The 18,060-nt window shown below is 47.7% G+C and overlaps 1 protein-coding gene across 2 annotated transcripts in view; it reads right to left on the minus strand.

Annotated features, from left to right (window-relative positions):
• Nucleotides 1-1,302: 1,302 nt before the first annotated feature.
• The window catches only part of SMAP1 (small ArfGAP 1), a 68,292-nt gene continuing 51,534 nt past the window's right edge, over nt 1,303-18,060 (minus strand). For both annotated transcript variants that reach the window (XM_054395229.1, XM_054395221.1), the window contains 5 exons: nt 13,538-13,609; nt 8,245-8,372; nt 5,887-6,058; nt 4,624-4,958; nt 1,303-1,489 (listed from right to left, as the gene is read on the minus strand). In XM_054395229.1, coding sequence (XP_054251204.1) covers nt 1,355-1,489; nt 4,624-4,958; nt 5,887-6,058; nt 8,245-8,372; nt 13,538-13,609 — 842 coding nt within the window. In that variant the 3' untranslated portion in view covers nt 1,303-1,354. The remainder of the gene's footprint in view (nt 1,490-4,623; nt 4,959-5,886; nt 6,059-8,244; nt 8,373-13,537; nt 13,610-18,060) is intronic.

Genomic DNA, 18,060 nt, shown 5'->3' on the forward strand with positions numbered 1-18,060 from the left:
CCCTGCTGACTGCAGGGGGGTTGGACAAGATGAGCTTTGAGGGTCCCTTCCAACCTGCTGCAAACTGTGTACCTGTGATCTGAATATCTGCATAAATGGATCCTCCAAACTGAACATGGTTTGCCTTCGTTTAAAGCAGAATCCTTGCACAAACAGGAGTCAAATAGGTCCTGAAGGAATGGAAGTCAAAATAGGTCCTGAAGAAAGAGCAGAGAGGTCCTAAAGTAATAGAAGTTAGATAGGTCCTAAATAAATAGAAGTCTAACAGGTCCTGAAGAATAGCAGTCAGATAGGTCCTGAAGAAACAGCAGTCAAATAGATCCTAAATAAATAGGAGTCAAATAGGTCCTGAAGAAACAGTAGTCAAGACAGGCCCTGAAGAATGAGCAGTCCAGTAGGTCACACAAGAATGAAATAAAAGCTCCCACAAGCGTTTCTGGATTCATCCTTTTAATATAGGGAAATAACATTTTATCATTACGAGGCACCATAAAATGTAAACACAATCACTGTCATAAACCTGGATCTCTCTGCCAGGGGAAATCAGGGCTGTCCACAGGGAGCTGCTACCTTGGCTGCACGCTCTGCTGCTCCTCCTCGGCACCGACGCCATGTCTGTGCCTCCCGAGCCAGGCTGGGTGCTTGTTCACAGCCAACTCCCAAGGGATCCAAGGCTCATTTAAAAAAAAAAAAAAAAAAAAAGAATAAACTCTTGATTTGTAGAATGCCAGCAACATCCAGGTTTATCTTCCTTTTTCAGTAACCATATTCCCTGTTATGCACACCATAAGAACATCACAGTGAAATGGGAGGATGAAACAAAAATCGGTTTGGATACACTAGAAAACATTGCTCAGTGATAACATTTACATTCTATTGATACATGATTAAACATTTGTTCATACAGTACCTTCTACAGGATTATTGGGGGATTTTTGGGGGGGGGGAAGGGGTGGGGGGAAGGGTTTGTATTTGTTTTTTTGGATATTACTAACAAGATAGCTACGTCCCTTATATGCAAACATTGGATCTAGAATTTGGAAGGGGGGGGGAATAATAAAAAATGATCAGTATGTGGTTAAGCAGCTTCTTAAATAGATGAAATCGTGTGGACTGTATGAAAAGGCTGCCAAGGATGTCTGAATGGAGTCTTGATCTGCTTTGTCACTACACCAAACTGAAATCAACAGAGACCACAACACGGTCAGTCAGTTATATCCTTAATCTGAACAGCTTGGGGGTAGGAGGGAAAAAAAAAAGAGTTTGTACACAGAGGGGACAGCAAAAGTAAAACTTCTCGGAGCAAGGAATGTCAGGGTGGCCGCTGTGGGTGTTGAGACTTCTATTGCAGCTTTCATTTCCACAGTTGTGTGCTGAGAGTCTGACCAGAGGAGCTTCCAGTCCAGCCTGCTGCTGTGCTGGGGGGCTGGCCAAAGCCCATGGCCGTGCTGGAGGTGCCGAGATTCATCCCAGCCAGCTGCTGATTCATCTGTGGAGCACACACAGGAGCATGCTTAGCCCAGGGAGCACTGCTGCTGGAGCACCACAGGCTGCCAGCCATGAGGCAGTGGTGCCTCCTCTGGCTGGCAACCCATTTAAAGGAGCTTTGCCCACAGTTCAGAGTCACACAGAATCACAAATTGTTAGGGTTGGAAGGGACCTCAAGGATCATCCAGTTCCAACCCCCCTACCATGGGCAGGGACCCTTCCCCCTAGATCAGGTTGCCTAGAGCCACATCCAACCTGGCCTTGAAAACTTCCAGGAATGGAGCTTAAGTGTTTACTGCACAAAAACCACAGAACAAGAGAATTGTTTTGGTTGGAAAAGACCTCTAAGGTCATCAAGGGCAACCATCAACCCAACACCACCATGGCCACCAAACCATGTCTCCAAGTGGCATGGCCATACATTTCTTGAACACCTCCAGGGATGGTGACTCCACCACCTCCCTGGGCAGCCTGTTACAAGGCCTGACCACCACTTCAGGAAAAATTTTTCCTCATCTCCAACCTCACCCTCCCCTGGCACAATTTCAGGCCTTTTCTTCTCCATCTAGCACCTGATACTAGGGATACCCCAGCTCACTCCAGCCTCCTTTCATGGAGCTGTAGAGAGCAATGAGGTCTCCCCTTAGCCTCCTCCAGACTAAACACCCCCATGTCGCTCAGCTGTTCCTCACCAGCCCTGTTTTCCAGACCCTTTCCCAGTTTCATTGCCCTTCTCTGGACATGCTCCAGCCCCTGTAGTGAGAGGCCCCAACCTGAACCCAGTATTCAATGTTAAATTAAATGCTGGACAAGCACTATTAGACCCAAGCTAGAGACAATATCGAGTAAAACTCGGAGCTGATCTAAACACAAGTGAGCAGTTCTGAGCTGTGAAGTGAAAATGAAACATGGCTGGAAAAAAAATACAAAATTAATTAGAAATAAGTATCTCAGGGTAAAATAGTGTCTGCTTTCATGGGAATCTGCAAACCCAACCTGGCACTGAAGAGGGAAATGACAAAAGGAGAGGAGCGTGCTTTTCCTAGGTGTTTACCTCTTCTGGAGTGGAAGTGTTGGTTAAGAAGCAGACAAAGGGAAATGGCCTCAAATGGCATCGGGGGAGGTTTAGGTTGGATATGAGATGGAAATTCTTGACTGAAAGGGTTCTCAAAGACTGGGACAGGCTGCCCAGGGAGGTGGTTGAATACCCATCCCTGGAGGTGTTTCAGAGAGGCAGAGATGTGCTGAGGGACATGGTTCAGCACCAGCCTTGGTAGAATTAGGGAATGGTTGGACTCAATGATCTTAAAGGTCTTTTCCAACTCTAAGATTCTATGATTCTCTCCATACACTGCCACTGTGCTAAGCAAAGCAGCTCTTCCTCCCCCTTCAAGTGGAGTCAGGTGTCAGCTCACAGGTCCCCTGCACGTGTGGAATGCAGCACACTGCTGACATCTGATGTGCAAGGAGTGAGGAGACACCTTAAGAGCTTGTTCTTAAGAAGAGCCAGCCTTTGATACCTATCTGAGAAGAAGCTCCATTTTCATTTCAGAGCTGATCTTGATCTTTTGAAAGTCAGATACCTAGACAGAGCCTATTAGCAAGAAATCCACAGCCTTCTTTGGGTTGAAATCCTCACCTTTAAGAAGTGCTCTTCAAAGCAGAGCACCAGCCTGCATTTTCAAGGAGGGGCTGTTTTAGCCATCTAAGAAACACTGGCTGCCTTCAGAAACATTCACACCACAGAGCTGAGCAGAGCAGTAAAAAAGAATGGAAGCCAAGCTGAACAAGTCACTGAGCTTCACCTCCTGAGTTACTGCAATAGGCAGTGAGGAACCATTGGATTCTTCTAATTCAAAGAAGATCATGAATTAAAAAGTAGTTGCCACCACCCATACTGAACTCCCAAGTTTAGTTTTATGTCCTCCCTCCCAGTAAGATCTCAAATACCTGATTTCAAGGTGTTTCACTGGATATTATTGACAGTTGAACATGAGCCCAGGTGGCCAAGAAGGCTGACAGCATCCTGGCGGGGATCAGGAATAGTGTGGCCAGCAGGACAAGAGAGGTGATTTGCCCTCTGTGCTCAGCACTGGTGAGGCCAAACCTTGAGGACTGGGTTCAGTTTTGGGGGCCCTCACTCCAAGACAGGCAGTGAGGTGCTGGAATGGGTCTGGAGAAGGGCAACAAAGCTGGTAAAGAGTTTGGAGAACAGAGCTGGTGAGGAGCAGCTGAGGGAACTGGGGCTGTTTAGCCTGGAGAAAAGGAGGCTGAGGAGAGGCTCTCCACAACTCCCTGAAAGGAGATTGGAGTGAGGTGGGGGTTGGTCTCTTCTCTCTAGAAGCAGGTGATAGGACAAGAGGAAATGGCCTGAAATTGTGCCAGGTTTAGGTCAGATATTAGAAGAAACCTCTTGACTGAAAGGGTTCTCAAAGCCTGGCACAGGCTGCCTAGGGAGGTGGTTGAATCCCTATCCCTGGGGATGTTTCAAAGAGACAGGGGCAGGGTGCTGAGGGCCATAGTTGAGCACCAGCCTTGGCAGAGTTAGAGAATGGTTGGACTGGATGAGCTGAAAGGGCTTTTCCAACTGAATGGATTCAGTGATTCCATGGTGTGCACAAACCCCACCCCAGGTGTGCACTGACACTCTTAGAGAGCCTTTAAAACATATTTAAGAACTAGAAAAACAGCATGGAAGTGCCAGGGAGAAGGAAGAGCCGAGGCTGAGCAAGTGTCCAGAGAAGACTGCTGAAGGCTATGAACCAAAGCATGAACTGTCCATGACAACCCTCAGGCACTGAAAGGCTGCTTTCAGTCCAAGGCTGTTTCCATCCATTATGCTGGAACTGCAGCCAGGCTGGCTGTGCCCTGGCCAACTTCAGGTGCCAGGCTCAGAGCAGCTGCAGAAGCAGAGAGCTGAGTTTGCCCTACCCTGACCAAGCTGATTCTCTGCTCATAAATTAGTTACTCTGAATTCCATCATTCACTGGGTTGAAACTGGGCCTCTGAGCTGTTCCCAGCCCAGCAGCCTGTCCCTTGGCTCCACCCCAGCTCTCCTCCCGCAGCCCAATGTGGTGTATCTGAGGAGCTACATTGTTCCTGAAGCAGCCCTGCCTGGGCAGGACAAGTCCTTACCTGAGAGAGGTTCCATTGAGGTTGTTGGGTTTGTTGCAATCCGTACTTGCTTTGTGGCGTCACCATCTGTCCCACCATCCCGCTCTGAGGTCCAACCACATTTTGAGGAAGTCCCATCACACCAGTCTGTGTAGTACCAGTAAATCCATTGGGCATTCCCATTCCTCCCATCATGCCTGTGCTCTGTCCCATGACTGGCACAGATTGTCCCATCATGTTGCCCATCATCCCGGTTGGTGCAGGCACAGGAACTCCCATGGCTGGAAAGCCTTGAAAATGAGTTGATGGTTGTGGTTGTGTGGTAAATGGCATAGAAGATGACCCCATGAACATACCTGGACCAGAGAAGGCAAGATTTCAGCAAAGGTGTTTGGTGGTTTTCTCCCCCAACCCCACAAATCAGAAGTGCCCCTAAATAATTTTCAAGGCTAACTTTGTCCCCTTGTACATCAGCACCATTAGCTTCTGGTAGAAGTTAAAAGCTGCTTAAAAGCTCTCAGAGGAAAGGGACTCAGCACCAGAGGAGAACTGGCCAAGAGTTTCAAAAAACCCTGTGGTGAACCAGCAGGTCAAGGGAGGTGATTCTGCCTCTCTACTATGCCCTGTGAGACCCTCCCTGAAGTACTGCATCCAGTTCTGGTGTCCCCCGCACAAGGACATGGAACTGCTGGAGTGGGTCCAGAGGAGGTCACAAAGACAGAGGGCTGGAGAACCTCCCCTGTGGGGACAGGAGTTGCTCAGCCTGGAGAACAGAAGGCTCCAGGGAGACCTCATAGTAGCCTTCCAGGACCTGAAGGGGGCCTACAAGCAAGCTGTGGAAGGACTTTCCTTAAGGGTTTGTGATGCTAAGCCAAGGGTCAGTGGTTTTAAACTAGAGCAGGGTGGATTTAGATTGGACATGAGGAAGAAGTTCTTCACTGTGAGAGTGATGGAACACTGGAACAGGTTGCCCAGGGAGGCTGTGGACACCTCATCCCTGAAAGTCCAGGCTAGATGAGGCTTTGAGCAACCTGGTCAGGTGGGAGATGTCCCTGCCCATGGCAAGGGATCGGAACTGGATGATCTTTTAGGTCCCTTCCAACCCAACCCGTTCTCTGACTCTAACCACAACCTTCTCAGGGCTGCCTTGGGGGTCTCTTTTCACAGCACCGCAGCTGACAGCAAGGCAGAGCAGCTCTGTTCTCATCCTGGCGGAGGCGAGCAGGGCACCCAGCCTGAGTTCTCCGGCCGCAGGGAGGCTGAGAGCCCTGCCCCATGACTCACCCGGCGCGCTCTGCTGCGGCAGGCTCCCTGTGCCGTACAGCGACAGGATGGAGTCTTTGGAGAGCTGCTTCTTGGCCGACTCCTCCGACCTGGGCGCTTGCTCCGTGAACAGATCCAGGTCCCCGGAGGCCGCAGACAAAGGGGCAGCTGCTGCTGCTTTAGTGGAGGTGCTCTGGGAAAGAAAGGTGCACTTAGAGACACCAAGGGAACGGGGAGCTGAAGATAAAAACCTGACACAAAGATTATGGGAGGAAGAGATGGAGGTCACCAAACACCCCACACTAAAACCCCAACCAGCTCCAGGGAGGGTTACAGCTAAGGATGATTCATTCCTGTGGCCAGCAGGGCTAGAGAGGGTCTTCTCCCCCTCTACTCTGCCCTGGTAAGACCACACCTGGCATACTGTGCGCAGTTTTGGGCTCCCCAGTTCAAGAGAGACAGAGACCTGCTGGAGAGTCCAATGGAGAGCCATGAGGGTGACTGCAGGACTGGAACATCTCTCCTGTGAAGAAAGGCTGAGAGCCCTGGGGCTGTTTAGTCTGGAGAAGAAAAGGCTGAGAGGGGATCTGAGCAATGTCTATCAATATCAGAGAGGTGGGTGTCAGGATGAAGGTGCCAGGCTCTGTTTGGTAGTGCCCAGTGACAGGACAAGGAACAACAGGGACAAGCTGGAACACAGGAGATTCCACCTCAAAATAAGGCAAAACTTTTTCACTGTGAGGGTGCTGGAGTCCTGGAGCAGGCTGCCCAGAGAGGTTGTGGAGTCTCCTTCTCTGGAGACTTTCAAAACCTACCTAGATGTGTTCCTATGTTACCTAGGTGATGCTGCTCTGGCAGGGGGTTTGGATTGGATGATCTCTGGAGGTCCCTTCCAACCTCTGAAACTGCATGATTCCTGTTGCTCCAGCACTTTTCACCAGTGAGCAGCATAAATCATGAGCTGTAGTTAAGATTATGGAAGACAATTAGGAAATCACTAAGGAGATCACAGCTCACATCTCATTAATCTTCTCCTGGGTGGTGAGGACCAGAGCAGAGCAGAAACAGAAGATGAAATGCTTTGGGATAAACTGCAGCATCTCAGAGGAGCAATGCTGGAGAAGAGGCTGAAGTAAAATTTCAGTTCATCAGCTTCGAGCAGCAACATTCCTCTAATACTTTGTTCCTCTCTGGCTGAAGCCCTTCAAGCTAATTTAAGTTATTGAGAGTAATTAAACCTTCCTGCAGTCTACAACTGGGAAACAGGCACAGGCTGTCAGGTTCTCTCTGCTCTTGCACCAAAATGTTTGCTACAGAGGTGACACCCAGGTGTGTCTCAGTGCTGCTCACACACATACAGATCCACACAGGGCTTGCTCAGGAACTCCACATCCCATTCCTGTCACATCTCCTGAGGAACACAACCCATCTGGGGTTATACAAGTTCCAAGATGAGACACAGAGATCAGCCTAGGTAGAAATATTGTTTTTCTTGATATCCAGTCTTGATTTTGAATATGAAGGTTAAGAGTAGAGAATTTTAGCAGCTCTAAGACATCCAAGACATCTGGTACAGCATCTGCTGTAGCCTATCCAAAATATGAGCATCACAAAGCAGCAAGAGGTCTTAATGCTTTGTGAAAGCAGTAAGAAAGGCTGAGTGAGCTGGGTTTGTTCAGCCTTGAGAAGGCTTAGGAGAGACCTTATTGCCATGGACCAGTTGATAAAGGGTGGCTACCAGGAGGATGGAGACTCCCTTCTTACAGGGAATCACATGAAAAAGACAAGGGGTGATGGAGACAAGCTATTGCAGGGGAGATTCCCATTGGAATCCGGAAGGAAATATTTCCCCATGAGAACAGTCAGATACTGGCATCATCTCCCAGGGAAAGTGGTGGATTCCCCTACACCAGACAGTTTTAAGGCTCAGCTTGCCAGGGTGCTGGACCAGCTAATTTCAACTCCACTATCACCTAGAAAGGTTGGACCAGCTGAAACTTGGGGTCCCTTCCAACCTGGCAGTCTGTGATTCTGTCTTGAGTATGACTTACAGCCCAATAACCTGAGGACATAAAGTAAAAATACATTCAACAGTGCCTGATAAAGAACAAGCCAAAGGAACACAAACCAAAGGAGAACACGACTGCCATCAGCAGGGTAAGAAAGGCTCCAGTGCAGCTGGATATGCAGAAGGAATCAGAAAGGAAGAGCAGATTACCTCCTAATTCTGTGGGGAAGCTTGAAGAGGTGAGAAAAGAGCAGCTGAAGAGTCTTCAGCCACGAGTGCTGCATCAGTTCTGAGTGAGGAACAATTCCCTGCAGGAAAACGTGGCCCTGCCTGCACGTATTTGCTCACCCATGTCAGGGGATAACTCTTACCTGAGCAGGAGGTGCAGCAGCTGCTGGTAAAGGATTAGAGATCATTGGACCAAAGATATCCAGGTCATCGCTCAGCGCTGTGACAGCAGCAGTGCCTCCGTTTGCAACAGATGCTTCAGCTGGGCCATCTTCAAGAGAAGGCAGGAGGGAAAGGGAAAGTTGGTCATGTTTTGAACAGCATGAGAAGAATCAAAGCTGCCTGTTCCCTCCTACCCTGCCCCCAGCAAAGCTCTGTTTCGTTTCTGAGATAAGGATTATCCACTCTAGCACATGGGAAAGGATAACTCCATGGCCAGCAGAGGTTGGGGACTGATTTCCCGGAGAGTGGCTCTGGGGAAAAAGGATCTGAGGGTCCTGGTGGACAGAAGGATGCCCAGGAGCCAGCAATGTGCCTTTGTGGCCAAGAAGACCAATGGCATCCTGTGGTGTCTTAGAAGGGCTGTGATTAGTAGGTCAAGAGAGATTCTCCTGACACTCTACTCTGTCCACAACTGGAATATTGTGTCCAGTTCTGATACCCTCAAGAAGGACCTCAGGGAACTGCTTGATAGAGTCCAGCACAGAGCCACCAAGCTGCTGAAGGCAGTGAAACATCTCCCTGTGAGGACAGGCTGAGGGAGCTGGGGCTTGGAGCTTGGAGCAGAGGAGCCTGAGGGGTGACCTCATTCCTGTTGATAAAGATGTGCAGGGCTGGAGCCAGGCTCTGCTCAGGGATGTCCAAGGACAGGACAAGAGGCAAGGGGTGTGAGCTGGAGCAGAGGAGGTCTCACATGAACATAAGGAAAAACTTCTTCATTATGAGGGTGACAGAGCCCTGGAGCAGGCTGCCCAGAGAGGTTGTGGAGTCTCCTTCTCTGGAGACTTTCAAAACCTGCCTGGATGTGTTCCTGTGTGACCTGCCCTAGATGATCCTCCTCTGGACTGGATGACCTTTCAAGGCCCCTTCCAACCCCTACCCTTGTGTGATTCTGTAAGAGATGGGATGCTAGTGTGCTTCAGAAAAGAACAACCAAACCAAACAACCCCAACGGAGAAAACACTTAAAGCCTTCCCCAAAGACAGCCACAGCAAAGTGTCCACACCCAGCTCCTTCTTGAAGTGCCTTTTTCAAGCAGACCAATATTTTGGGTGAGGATTTAAACAGAGGTCTTACTGAGAAGGCCCAAACCTGGTAGCCATGCATCAGACAAAACACTGGGTCCACTGAAATCCCAGTGGATTTAAACTGGTATTTCAGGATTCATACAGTTACTCCTGATGTGCCAATTTACTGAAGGGAGCTTTACTTGCATTAGGAAGGAAATCCACCCTTCCCCCTTTTTCTGAAGTACCTGGCACTGGCTTCATTCTCTAGCTCCACATGAGCCCCTGCCAGGCATGCTGAGCTCATTATCCACAAGAACCTTCAGCTCTTGCACTGCACAGAGTTAACATTAGAATGATGGAATTGTTTGGGTTGGAAAAGGCCTTTAAGATCATCCAGTCCAACCATTCTCAACTTCTGTCAGTTCTGGGGCTAACCCATGGCCCTCAGCACCACATCTCTGCCTCTGTGAAACACCTCCAGGGATGGGGATTCAACCACCTCCCTGGGTAGCCTGTGCCAGGCTTTTCAGTCAAGAAGTTTCTTCTAATCTCCAACCTAAACCTCCCCTGGTGCAATTTGAGGCCATTTCCTCTCTTTCTGTCACTTGTTCCTAGGAAGAAGGGACCCCTGCCCACCTGTCTCCCACCTCCTTTCTGGGAACTGCAGAGAGTGACAAAATCTCCCCTCAGCATCCTCGTCTCCAGACTCAACAACTCCAGTTCCTTCAGCTGCTCCTCTCCAGACCCTTCACCAGCTTTGCTGTCCTTCTCTGGACCTGCTCCAGCACCTCAATGTCTTTCTACTAGTGAGAGCCCTGAAACTGAACCCAGCACTCAAGGTGGTGCCTCACCAGTGCTGAGCACAGGGGGAAATCTCTTCCCTGGTCCTTCTGGCCACACTATTGCTAATCCAGGCCAGGATGCATGGTGGCTTTCTTGGCCACCTGGGCACACTGCTGACTCATCTTCAGCCAGCTGTCAAACAGCATGCCCAGGTCCTTTTCTGCTGGGCAGCTTTCCAGCCACTCTGCAATATGAAATGTAACATTTCATGGGGTTGTGATCCAAGTGCAGGACCTAACACTTGGCCTTCTTGAACCTCATCCCATTGTCCTTGGCCCACTGATGCAGCCTGGATCACAGATACTGGCAAGTTAAGTAACAAGCTCCTTTTGAGGTCATTCTACAGACAGGCAGTTCCAAAAATCCTCTCCCCCAAGGTTCACTGCTTCAGGTCTATTTGGGAATGTGCTGTGCATAATTTCCAGGCACAAGGATTGCCTGGAATGAATAATTGAACGTTCTCATTTTCTCACTGAGGCACATGTATTAAACACCCTCCCTCCCTTGTCATGTTCCAAAGTGCTTCAGTTTCCCTGATAATAAATAAAAAAATAAATAAACCCCCCCAAAAAACCCCAATCAACCCAAAAGGCCAAATTTTAGCCCATCAGAGTGAACACTTCAATGGAACCATTCACTAAACCAAGCCTTCCAACATAGTGAGAAGGTTCACAGGAGATCAGAGCTGCAAGGAGCCAGCACCTGCCAAGTGTTTGACATGCTGCTGATACATCAGTACCACAGCAGCACCCCAGCTTTCTGCTAGCTGCCTTCTGCAAGAGGGTGGTGTGGAGATACCTTTCATCACAGGACTACAGGCTCAGAGGGTGTCAGGGGTTGGAAGGGACCTCCAAAGATCATTGAGTCCAACCCCCCTGCCAGAGCAGGACCACAGAATCTAACTCAGGTCACACAGGAACACATCCAAACAGGGCTTTAAAGTCTCCAGAGAAGGAGACTCCACAACCTCTCTGGGCAGCCTGTTCCAGTGCTCTGTGACCCTCACAGTGAGGAAGTTCCTCCTCATGGTGAGGTGGAACCTCCTGTGCTGTAGTTTCCACCTACTGCCCCTTGTCCTATCACAGGGTACAACTGAGGCTTTCAGGATGCAGCGTGTCACCACAAGAACAGTCAGACATGGCAATCATCTCCTAAGAGTGGATTCCCCTATGTGGTCAGTTTTAAAACTCAGCTTGCCAGGGTGCTGGGCCAGCTCATTTCAACTCCACTATCACCCAGAAAGGTTGGACCAGATGATCCTTGGGGTCCCTTCCAACCTGGCAGTCTGTGATTCTGCGCAGATGCCATCAGACACAATGCCAGACAATCTCATCTCTTCTCATCCCACAGGCTGCACCAGATGGTTTTTTGAGGTCCCTTTCCACCTGGGCTGCTCCTGTGGCCGTGGCAGTTTGGGACACAGTTTAATGGCCATGGTGGTCTTAGGTTGATAGTTGAATCAATGAGCTTGGAGATCTCCTCCAAATGAAACAAATCAATGATTCTATGATACATGGAGTTGAATTAATCTTTCTTGTGGTATTATGTGAAGCAGCCTGCTGCAGGCACTAATTAAAAGGCAGCTCTGTAAATGAAGCAGGCAGGTCTGCTCTCATTAACACACCACTGGTTTGCAGCTGGGTGGATTCCAAACTCTACAAGCTTGTCAGGCTGTCTTTCAATTTGTTATTCAAAAGATCTTTAAACACTCCCTCCTCTAAAATGATGGGGGTTTAACATTCAAATCATCAACTCTGCCCTCTGTATAGCTCTCTGAAGAAGCACAGCTGCTGAACACCAATTATAAAGCTCTTTCTGCTGCATACCACATCTGCAGTTAGCCTCTGTATCCCAACTGTATTACAGGATAACAGAATTGTTAGGGTTGGAAGGGACCTCAAGGATCATCCAGTTCCAACCCCCCTGCCATGGGCAGGGACACCTCACACCACAGCAAGTTGCTCAGAGCCACATCCAGCCTGGCCTTCAAAACCTCCAGGGATGAAGCATCCACTACCTCCCTGGACAACCTCTGTTCCAGTGTCTCACCACCCTCATGGTGAAGAACTTCTTCCTAACATCCAATCTAAATCTCCCCTCCTCTATCTTGGATCCATTCCCCCCAGTCCTATCAGTCCCCACACCCTAAAAAGTCCCTCTCCAACCTTCTTGTAGCCCCCTTCAGGTACTGGAAGGCCACAAGAAGGTCTCCTTGGAGCCTTCTCTTCTGCAAACTGAACAACCCCAACTCTCTCTCAGTCTGTCCTCACAGGAGAAGAGCTCCAGCCCTCTGATCATCCTCGTGGCCCTCCTCACCATAATAAAACTCTAATAAAACTCTGCTACCAAGATTCATTTCAAATCATGACTAAAAGGACACAGAAGCTCAGCAGTCTTAACATACTAATTACATTTTAGGTCTTAATTAGATTGTTGGTCTGCTAAAGGGAAAAATACAGAAGCGAATCATCTTTCCATCAACTCTAAATTACTATTGATTTTCATAGAATCAGAGAAGTGCTTAGGTTGGAAGGGACCTCAGAGATCATCTACTCCAACCTCCCCACCATGGGTAGGGACATCTCTGAACTAGACTTGGCTGCTCATACCTCATCCTGTGAAGAAAAGTTGTCCCTCCAGGACAAGGGGGAATGGTTTGAAGCTGAGGGAGCCATGTTAGACTGGATGTTAGGAGGAAGTTCTTCACTACAAGGATGGTGAGACTCTGGAACAGGCTGCCCAGAGAGGTTGTGGATGCCTCCTCCCTGGGGGTGTTCAAGGCCAGGTTGGATGAGGCCTTGAGCAGCTCAGTCTAGCTGAGAGGTGTCCCTGTCCATGGCAGGGGAGTTGGAGTAGCTGATCTCTGAGGTCCCTTCCAACCTGAGCCATTCTATGGTTCTCTCACTCTCCCAAGCCTGCAGCTAAGTGGTGACAGTCCACACCACAGCCATGCTCAGTGCATTAGGTGTTCCAGCAGACTAGTCAGGCAGCTTCCTGTTCTTTTAACTAATAGAGGAACTTTATGATCTAAAGTATTTCACAGATGCACAATTGAGATGACCTCAGCATTGTCATTACCATAAACACTGAAACACCACAATCCACAAAGCCTTTTGAAGATCACTTTGATAACTTCTCCTTCCCACAGGAGCTCATTATTCTCCTTAGCAAAACACAAGCACTGCTATAACCACATCCCTGAAGCATTTTCCTTTATAGTTTCAAATTCATAGGCTCAGGCTTATGGTTTTCAAATTCCTCCTCTAACTATGTGAAAGCACAGAGAAAATGAAAGTGTGGCTATTAAAACAGATACCCAAGCATCTGTGGTTGATTCAAAATGAGGCAATTATGTGCTGCTTACCAAGTCCTAAAAGGTCAATTGTGGGTTCTGATGACTTTTTGGGACTTGCTTTAGCTTCTGATTGCTGATCCTCTTTCTTCTGTGGCTTTAAAAGGAAGAATAAAACAAACACAAGTAACCTTTCTGAAGACAGAGAGTGCTTAAAAAGTTCTCATTAAATATGCTGTTCCAGTAACAGGAGTAAAAAAAACCCACCTCTTTTCTGTGTTTGTTTATCATAATGAATTTGATTTGTAATGAAATAAGCTGCAGTTATGATTATAAGGGATGTGGCACAATGACTGTAAAACATTATCCTTCTATCTTCACTGCTACACATTACAAAACAAATATGAGTTCCAGGATAGGTTACAAAGAAGCTGAAATCTGTCACTGAACCACTGCATATCACATACCAGGCAAAAAGCTGCCCAGAATTTGATTTATCCACTAATTGCAGCACCCAAACTATACAGTTCTGCAGCACTAAGGGAAAAACCTTCAAGTTTTTAAAAGCTTAAATTGAAAGTGCAACGTGTCCAGAGAAGGGCCACAAGGATGATCAGAGGGCTGGAGCTCCTCCCCGGTGAGGACAGACTGAGAGGGAGTTGGGGTTGCTCAGTTTGGAGAAGAGAAGGCTCCCAGGAGACCTTATTGTAGCCTTCCAGTATCTGAAGGGGGCTCCAAGAAAGCTGGGGAGGGACTTTGTAGGGTGTCAGGGAGTGATAGGACTGGGAGAATGGATCCAATCTAGAGGAGGGGAGATTTAGATTAGATGTCAGGAAGAAGTTCTCCCCCAGGAGGATGGTGAGACACTGAAACAGGCTACCCAGGGAGGTGGTGGAAGCCTCATCCCTGGAAGTTTTGAAGGCCAGGCTGGATGTGGCTCTGAGCAACCTGCTGTAGTGTGAGGTGTCCCTGCACACGGCAAGGGGGTTGGAACTGGATGATCCCTGAGGTCCCTTCCAACCCTGACAATTCTGTGATTCTGTGAAAAATTAGCAGCAGGCTGCTGACATCATTTAACCTTCCTGAAAAGGGCATCTGCAGAGCTTTCAGATTGCACAGATGGACATAACCTGTGTTCATGATCTTTGCCTTTGCAGACCTGAAGGCAAATGACAGCATTTTTCCCCTTTGGAATAAGGAACTCCTGGTCTTTTCTTGCCTAGAGACATCAGAATGGAAGATGGGATTAGCATGAAATTTGATTATGAAAATGAGTTCACAAATCTGGTTACAATTCTTCTCATACCACTATCAGCCTGATCACCTAAATCCATCACACCAACAATTTGTAGTATTGATACAAACCACTTTCCAGCAGTGGCATGACAAATGCCTTCTCCTGCATGCATTCCACATGCATTGACTCCCTAATTATCACACCACCATGAAGAAGATTGGTTGATCAATGAGCAGTTCTGAGCTAAAACAGATTAATGAGTAATGGTGGTGGAACACTGACAGGCTGGCCACTGGCTGACACCCACTGGCTGACACCAACAGAACCTGCTTCACTCCCACCTTTATCACTCCCACAATCACAGAACTGTTTTGGTTGGAAGAGACCTCTAAGATCATTGAGTCCAATCTTCAACCTAAGAACACCACAGCCATTAAACCATGTCCTGAAGTGCCATGGCCACATTTCTTGAGCACCTTCAGTGATGGTGACTCCACCAGTGTGGTTTGGGTAGAGCCATTTGGGTTCCTGAATTCCTGAAGTCATTAGCTCCTAGTATTTAGTATTAGGAGAACTTTATAGTTCAACACATGGGTGTAAAGCTCTCCTTGCTCAGGTAATCCTTTACTTTCCTCTCCTACAAACATTCCAATGGGAATCTCTCCAGCAATAACTGTCTTTTCCAGGGGACTCCTTGTAAAAAAGGGAGTCTCCATCCTCCTGGTAGCCACCCTTTATGTTCTAGTCCATGGTGCTAAGGTCTTCCCTGAGCCTCCTCTTCTCCAGTCCTCTGATCATCCTTGTGGCCCTCCTCTGGGCCCACTCCAGCAGGTCCATGTCCTGCCCTAAGTTTCTACTGTAAATATCCCTCCTACTCTGAAGTAAGGTATCAGTCACTGCCAAAAATCTGAGCCACCAGCTGCCCAGGCCAGTTCTCTGCTCCTGTTTTCATGCTTTACTATTACACATTAAAAAAATCCTTCTCTGCACATTCCCCTCAGTTTTGTATTCCAATGAAAAACTCACATGAATCTAGAACTGAGGGTTTCATACACAGCTGACTGCCCATGAATTCCTTATTTCTATACCCTACCTTAACTACAAGCAGCTTTATGAAGGCTGAGGGTCCATCAAATAATTCAGTGAAAAGCACTTTTTGTCTTACTTAAAAGCAATTTCCAGTTTACTCAATAGAGCTCAGAGATGCTTCTATGGTTACTGAACAAAAGTCTTCCTTTGCTCTTGTTAGGCAGGAATTGTATGCTTTGTGCATCAAGTAATTGGATTCCTTCCCTCTTCATTGCCTGCTTGCAAGAAAACTTGCAAGACAGCATAAACATTTGAGAGTTTCCACACGACAAAGCAATGTTAGTAATTTACTCTAAGCTTGCAATAGGTTTCTAGACATGATTTTTCCTGACAGCTGAAAGACTTCTGGATCTGGTTAAAGCATTGCAGCCCAGCAGGCCGATGGCAGCCTGGGCTGCATCGAAAGCAGCATGGCCAGAGATGGAGAGAGGGGATCCTGCCCCTCTGCTCTGCTCTGCTCTGCTCTGGGGAGACCTCACCTGCAGTACTGTGTACAGGTCTGGGGCCCTCAACACAGGAAGGACATGGATCTGATGGAGCAGGTCCAGGGGAGGGCCATGGAAATGATCAGGGGGCTGGAGCACATCTGCTAGGAGGACAGGCTGAGGGAGCTGGGGGTGTTCAGCCTGGAGAAGAGAAGGCTCTGGGGAGACCTCGGAAATGCTTTCCAATGGTTTGAAGCTGAAGGAGAGCAGGGTTAGACTGGATGTTAGGAGGAAGTTCTTCAGTATGAGGGTGGTGAGACTGTGGAACAGGTTGCTCAGGGAGGTTGTGGATGTCTCCTCCCTGGGGGTGTACAAGGCCCGGTTGGATGAGGCTTTGAGCAGCTGAGTCTATTTGAGAGGTGTCCCTGCCCGTGGTGGGGAGGTTGGAGTAGATGATCTCTGAGGTCCCTTCCAAGTTAAGCCATTCTATGTTTTATGTCATGGAACTTGATTATACAAAACAAAAGCATACTGCTGCTAATCCAATAAAATCTGTTTCTAAAAGAAAAATCTCTTAGAAGAAATCACTCTGAAGTAGAAAAACAGGACAGATCCATCTCAAAGCTGTAGCTGATCCAGTGTCCCATTACAACAGCCATAAATCAGATTAGGATTGAAGTTTTTTTAATGCATCTCAGTTTGCAAGCTGTGAAATGCAGTAAATATGGTTTGCATTTTTACAAGCTGTTTTAAATACATCTTCATTTTTAGAACCACATTTTTATGGCTATTATGGTTATATGAACTCAGCTTAGGTATTTCTACTCCATTTCTATCAAGCTCATTAGCCTGGGCTAGACTGCAATAATGTAGCTGAATTATTTCCAACTCCTCATTAAAGTGTTTTCTTTTACAACTTCCCTTCTGGAAACCTTTTGAGTCACACATCACACAGCATCAGTGTACCCACTCAGAACTAAAAGGTCTCCTACAAGTATAGGCTAAGGGAGCTGGGGTTGTTCAGCCTGCAGAAGAGAAGGCTCCAGGGAGACTCACAGTGGCCTTCCAGTACCTGAAGGGAGCTACAAGAAGGCTGCAGAGGGACACCTCCCTCCAGCCAAGGTTCCTCAAGGCCTCATCCAAGCTGGCTTTGAATGCCTCCAGGGAGAGGGCAGCCACAACCTCCCTGGGCAACCTGTTCCAGTGTCTCTCAACCCCCACTGTCAAGAATTTCTTCCTTATATCCAGTCACCAGGACAAAAGGTGAAGCTTACCATAGACAAGCAGGAGAACCCTGGCAATGTCATCTACTAGTGAGCACCACCAACTGAAAAACCAGAGCAGTCTCGGGTTTTGACCCTGCACTGAGCAAAAATGTTACTGAGGAGCAAATTAAATTAAGCAACCTTTTGTGTTAAAAATAGTTGGGCAAGTTAAAGAAGAAGCTAATTTAACCAAAGCAGCCCAAAGCCAAGCTTCTTCTCACAGTTTTAGGATTCTATTTCTATAGAGTATTTTAAAAGTACATTAAAATACTGTCCTGCTGTAGGCCAGACTTGAGAGAACCAGGAGCTAATAGAGAGAACATGCACTGGGCTGAAATAAAAAACCATGATAGCCTTGCTAGAGGTTTACTGAAAGGACAAACAATCCTTCTCTTCCCATCTGACCAAAAAAAAAAAAAAAAAAAAAAAAAAAGGGGTTCTTTCACTTGCTTCTACTGCAATATCTATTTCTTAATTTCTTTGTTTGCAACTCCCAATGTGTAATAAGAGCCAGGCCAGATTAATTTCATGAAGTAAGACTATTTTTCAAGGTAATTCTCCAACATAAGGCTCCTTTGT

Source organism: Indicator indicator, chromosome 2, assembly GCF_027791375.1.
Source record: "Indicator indicator isolate 239-I01 chromosome 2, UM_Iind_1.1, whole genome shotgun sequence".
Lineage (NCBI taxonomy): Eukaryota > Metazoa > Chordata > Aves > Piciformes > Indicatoridae > Indicator > Indicator indicator.